This window comes from Lycium barbarum, chromosome 7 (assembly GCF_019175385.1).
Source record: "Lycium barbarum isolate Lr01 chromosome 7, ASM1917538v2, whole genome shotgun sequence".
In the NCBI taxonomy this organism is placed as follows: domain Eukaryota; kingdom Viridiplantae; phylum Streptophyta; class Magnoliopsida; order Solanales; family Solanaceae; genus Lycium; species Lycium barbarum.
The window spans coordinates 95037414-95042853 of NC_083343.1; the positions used below are offsets into that span (position 1 = coordinate 95037414).

Sequence of the window (5440 nt, forward strand, 5' to 3'; positions counted from 1 at the left end):
TTCAGCCCCTAAACTTCGAGCCAATTCCAAACCTGCAATCATAACCTCATACTCGGCTTCATTGTTAGTCAATTTTAAAGTTCTGATTGATTGTCTAATAATGTCGCCTGCGGGGGCCTTAAGAACAGTACCCAATCCGAACCCCTTTAGGTTCGATGCACCATCTGTATACAGGGTCTAGATCCCTGAGGTTTTTCCCGAGGTTAACAGAAACCATTGCGGGGGTAAAGTCCGCTACGAAGTCAGCTAATATTTGATATTTAATAGTCGTTCTATTTCTATACTCGATATCATAACCGCTAATTTCTACAACCCATTTAGTCAACCTACCGGACAGCTCCGGTTTATTCATGACATTTTTTAACGGGTAAGTAGTTACTACACATATGGGGTGACATTTAAAATAAGGCTTTAGTTTCCTTAAAGCACTTACCAAGGCCAAAGCTAATTTTTCGAGGTGCGGATAACGGGTCTCCGCATCTCCTAATGTCCTGTTTACATAACAGATAGGGAATTGTGTACCTCCTTCTTCTCGGACAAAACGCCGGTTACCGCAACCTCGGATGCTGCTTAATACAGGAACAATTATTTGTCTGCCTTCGGTGTGTGCAGCAAAGGTGGAATTAACAAGTACTGTTTTAAATATTCCAAATCCTTTTTAAATTCCGGTGTCTACATGAAGTCATTATTTTTCCTCAGCAAAGAAAAGAAACGGCAACTTTTATCCGATGACCTCGAAATGAAATGGCTCAGAGCTGCTATTCTTCTAGTTAACCTTTATCTGCCTTCAAGTTGTTCACTACGTCGATGTTCTCAATAGCTTTGATTTTGTCCGGGTTGATTTCAATTACCCGGTTCGACACCTTGAAGCCCAAAAACTTGCCTGATCTAACTCTGAAGGCACACTTCTCTGGGTTTAGCTTCATGTTGTACTTGCGAAGTATATCGAAGGTATCCTGCAAATACTTTAAATGGTCCTCTGTTTCTAGGGACTTAACTAACATGTCATCAATGTAAACCTCTATTGTCTTACCTATCTATTGTTCGAACGTTCGGTTAACTAGGCGTTGATAAGCTGCTCTGGCATTTTTCAATCCGAACAGCATTACATTGTAGCAATAAGTTCCATATCGGGTTATAAAAGAAGTTTTCTATTGATCCTCCAAGTCCATCCGAATCTGGTTGTACCCGAAGTAGGCATCGAGAAAACTTAACATCTCATGCCCGGCCATCGCATCAATCATTAGATCAATGTGAGGCAAAGGGAATGAATCCCTCGGGCAGGCGTTGTTCAAATCTTTATAATCAACACACATTATAAATTTATTACCTTTATTCGGCACAACGACGACATTAGCTATCCAGCCTGGGTATTTAACCTCCCTGATAGAACCTATTTTAAAAAGCTTTGTTACCTTATCTTTGACGAAGGCATGCTTTACTTCGGCCATCGGTCTTCTTTTCTATTTAACCGAAGTGAATTTTTTATCGAGGCTGAGCTTATGCGTCGTCACCTCCGGTGGCACAACTGTCATTTCTAAATGGGACCAAGCAAAACAATCGGCATTAGCTTGAAGAAATTTAATTAATTTGCACCTGAGCTCCGAGGTTAACCCCGTGCCCTGGTATACCTTTCTATCTGGCAAGTGTACGAACAAGATAATCTGTTCCAACTTCTCTACGGTAGACTTCGTTGCGTCCCAATCATCCTGTAGTACAAACGATCTGGGCACACCGAAATCATCTTCTTCAAAACTCAGGCTTGTCTCTTCCCTTTCTTCGTCCGGCCCTGAATTCTTTAATTGCTATTGAGTAGCTTTGCCTTTGGTTGATTCAACAGCTCTTTGGACCTATTTCTCCAGGATGAGGGGCGCCTCCTCGACCGTGAACATCTCTCTTGCTACGGGTTGTTCACCACGGACTGTCTTTATCCCTTCCAAAGTTGGGAATTGTAACATCTGATGCAGCATCGATGGTAATGCCCTCATGATATGAATCCACAATCTGCCGAATAGTGCATTATACTTCATCTCGCCTTCGAAGACATAGAACACAATTTGCTGAATAGTTCTGTTGATGTTGACCGGCAAAGAAATTTCTATCTTAGTAGTTTCACTCACCATATTGAATCCACTGAGAACCCAAGCTACCAGTATAATTTGGTCCAGCAACCTCAGTTGTTCCACTACTCTCCATTGGATAATGTTGGTTGAACTACCCGGGTTACTCAAAATACATTTAACATGAGATTTAAAAATACGGATAGAAATTGCCATCGCATCATTGTTTGGTTGAATGATGCCCTGTGCATCCTCATCGTTAAAGGAAATAGATCCCCCGGGTACATAATCCATGGTCTGCTTCTGTCAAATGATTGAAACCTTTGTCATCTTCATCACCGGTCCTCGCGGCATATCCATTCCTCCAATTATCATATTGATCACATGTTGTGACTCCATGGGCTCGATCTGCTTGTGATTTTCCCTACCTTTATAGTGACCTTTGGCCTGCTCACTTAAGAATTCACGAAGGTGGCCGTTTTTTAATAATCGAGCCACATCTTCCCTCAATTGGCGACAATCTTCGGTTCTATGGCCATGAGTCCCATGATACTCACGTATTACGCTTGGATCCCTTCGAGCTAGATCAGATCTGAATGGTCTCGGCCACCTGACATCTTTGATATGGCCAATAGCTGAGACGACATCTGTCGCGTTAATGTTGAAGTTGTGCTCTGGTAACCTCGAAATGTCCCCATTGTTAGCTGACCCACCGGAGTCACCTATAAACAGCAAACCTTGACTGCTTGATCAGCTATCAGCTCGCCTATCACCTCTGCTTGAAGGATGGCCATGGACACTTATTCCCTTATCCGACCTAAAGCTGGATTTCTCCGGTTGAGCATACGGTCGATATCTATCGTTCGATGAACTTCAATGATCTTATCTCTGGTTTTGAATTCCTCCTAGGTTTCTCAGAATTCTTACTTCCATTTATCAGACCGGGGGGAAGTTCAAGTTGATCATCCTCCACCCGCATTTTAGATTCGTACATATTATGAACATTGGCCCAAGTTACTGCTTCATACTCCAACAAGTTTTCCTTTAATTTGAATGAGGTCGTTGAGCTTCGTAGGTTGAGACCTTTAGTAAAGGCTTGAGCTGCCCACTCCTCCGGGACTGGAGGGAGTTCCACTCGTTCCCTTTGGAACCTGTTCATGAACTCTCAGAGTAGCTCGTTATCTCTTTGGGTGATTTTGAAGATGTCCGCTTTCCTTGCCTGTACCTTATTGGCACCAACATGGGCTTTGATAAACGCATCTGAGAGCATCCCAAAAGAAGTGATGGAATGCTCGGGCAGATGATCGTACCAATTCAGTTCCTCTTTCGATAATGTTTCACCAAACCTTTTCAACAACACTGATTCGATTTCATCTTCTTCCACATCAATGCCTTTTATAGCGTAAGTATATGAAATCACATGCTCCTGTGGGTTTGTCATCCCATCATACTTCGGAATATCAGACATTTTGAACCTCTTCGGTATCAACTTCAGGGTCGCACTCGGTGGAAAAGGCCTTTGGATATATCTCTTCGAGTCCGGTCCTTTCAAGATTGGGGGTGCGCCCGAGATTTGATCCACCAGAGAGTTATATGTCTCCACCCTTTTTCAGTTTATTCAACTCATTTAGCCAACATGTCAAGCATTTTCAAAACCTCAGTAGATGCACCAGCCCCAGATCCACTATCGCTCTCGACTATTCGAGACTCTTTTCGCCTTGGTTCGGTAAGCTAATTTGGCTTTGCCATACTGCTTTGTTTTGGAGCTGAGCCATAGCGATCTGCTGTTGTAGCGAGTCATATTTTTTTCCAATTCATATTTGCACTTACCTCATTTAAAAAGAAAAGTGTCTCGGGGAAGTACAGTTGTCAATTGTACCGAGCAAAAAAAAAAATGTACTTCTAAGTGGATGGTGCTCTAAATGGACTTTATTTTAGAGTCGCCACTTAATTTTTAGAAAATTAGAAAAACTAGTTCGAAAAGGGTTCATTCAAAAATGGTTAAATTTAAAAGATTCCTAATCTAACCAAAGTATGGGTAAGGGTTCTGGTGATCCCTCGGGGAAGGTGTTAGGCACCCCGGTATTAAGGATCCGTAAAATACGGTTGACCTACGGGTTTTAATAGTATGCCTTTGTAGATATAAAGTTTTATGGTAAAAATTGTTTCGGCTTATATTTCCGCAACAAAAGATTTTAGTCATTCATGCGAAATATACCACGTTTCAAGAAACAAACGTGGTAAAAGTTTGCCCAAAATTGGGCGTTTAGTGTGTCGGACTAGAACACTTAGGCTAATACCTGAAGGCTCTTAGCCTAAGTAGCACTCTACGTAAGTCTACCCAGCAAATAGTTTTGGAAAAATATTTTTTAAGCATAGAAAATTGTTTTTAAAGAAAATAATTTACGCATACTATTATAGTCTATATAGTATTCTACATATGTATAGTCCATTTTTTATTTTATCTTTTGCCAAGTTTTAGTCAAAAAAAAAAATTGTCTAAGTCTAAATAATCACAATTAGTCCAACAAGTTTTGAATATTGGTCCAAATCAGTCCATATGTCATAAGTCCACAGGTTTCATAAATGTTCATATCAGTCCCAAATTTCATAAAAATCAGCAATTATGGTCCTTTTAATCAAATCAGTCCCAACTTGCATTAATACCTTAGAACTAGTTTTAAATTTGTGGCAAATTCATTTTTGGTGACTTTTAAAATACGACAATCTCATAAGGGTTCCAATTGGCACAATAATTATGCAAATAATAATTTAAAGTACGTGATTTAAATGAGATAGAGAATTTGGGCTGACCAAACCCAAAAAGGAAAATGTTTGTGCAATCAGTTTCATCTTAATTCCAACGTATGCTCCATTTCGCTCCAAGTTGGGTTGATTCGATCTAGATATATTAGTGGGCCCAACACGGGTTTGGGTGCACAAAGATGCAAACGGGTATGCACAATATTAGTATACATTCATAAATTGAACTAACTAGGACTTGAAACGTAGAATAATTATTACATAGCCAAAAATGAATTACAATATTATTGGGCCAAGCCCATTTATTATAACTGATAACAGTAGGTAATCAGGTGGCCTAAGTAAATAATAGACCCAAAATAGTAGTAATACTAAGCCAAGCATGAAGACGCTAATAGCTGGCCCAAACCACAAACCATTTTTCTCATAAAATTTTCCTAAGTATCAAAAGGGTGGTATACATGATATACCACTGGTATATTACCACCTATTTCTTCTCAATTTTTTCTAAGTGTCAAAGGTGTAATATACATGATATACTTACTAGGATATGACTAAAATATGAGGAACAAAACCTTTTGAAGGGCATACCCCCCATATGCACTTGATATACATTG

At 40.1% G+C, this 5440-nt stretch overlaps 1 protein-coding gene across 1 annotated transcript; it reads right to left on the minus strand.

The window, feature by feature from the left end:
* Positions 1-1850: 1850 nt before the first annotated feature.
* Positions 1851-2354, minus strand: LOC132601616 (uncharacterized). The gene has a single exon (XM_060314697.1). The coding sequence runs from the start codon at positions 2352-2354 to the stop codon at positions 1851-1853; it is 504 nt and encodes a 167-aa protein (XP_060170680.1).
* Between the last annotated feature and the right edge of the window lie 3086 nt (positions 2355-5440).

Bases quoted from the DNA above. Each gene is read 5' to 3' on its own strand.
- LOC132601616 (XM_060314697.1), bottom strand. From the start codon at position 2,354: ATGGATTATGTACCCGGGGGATCTATTTCCTTTAACGATGAGGATGCA.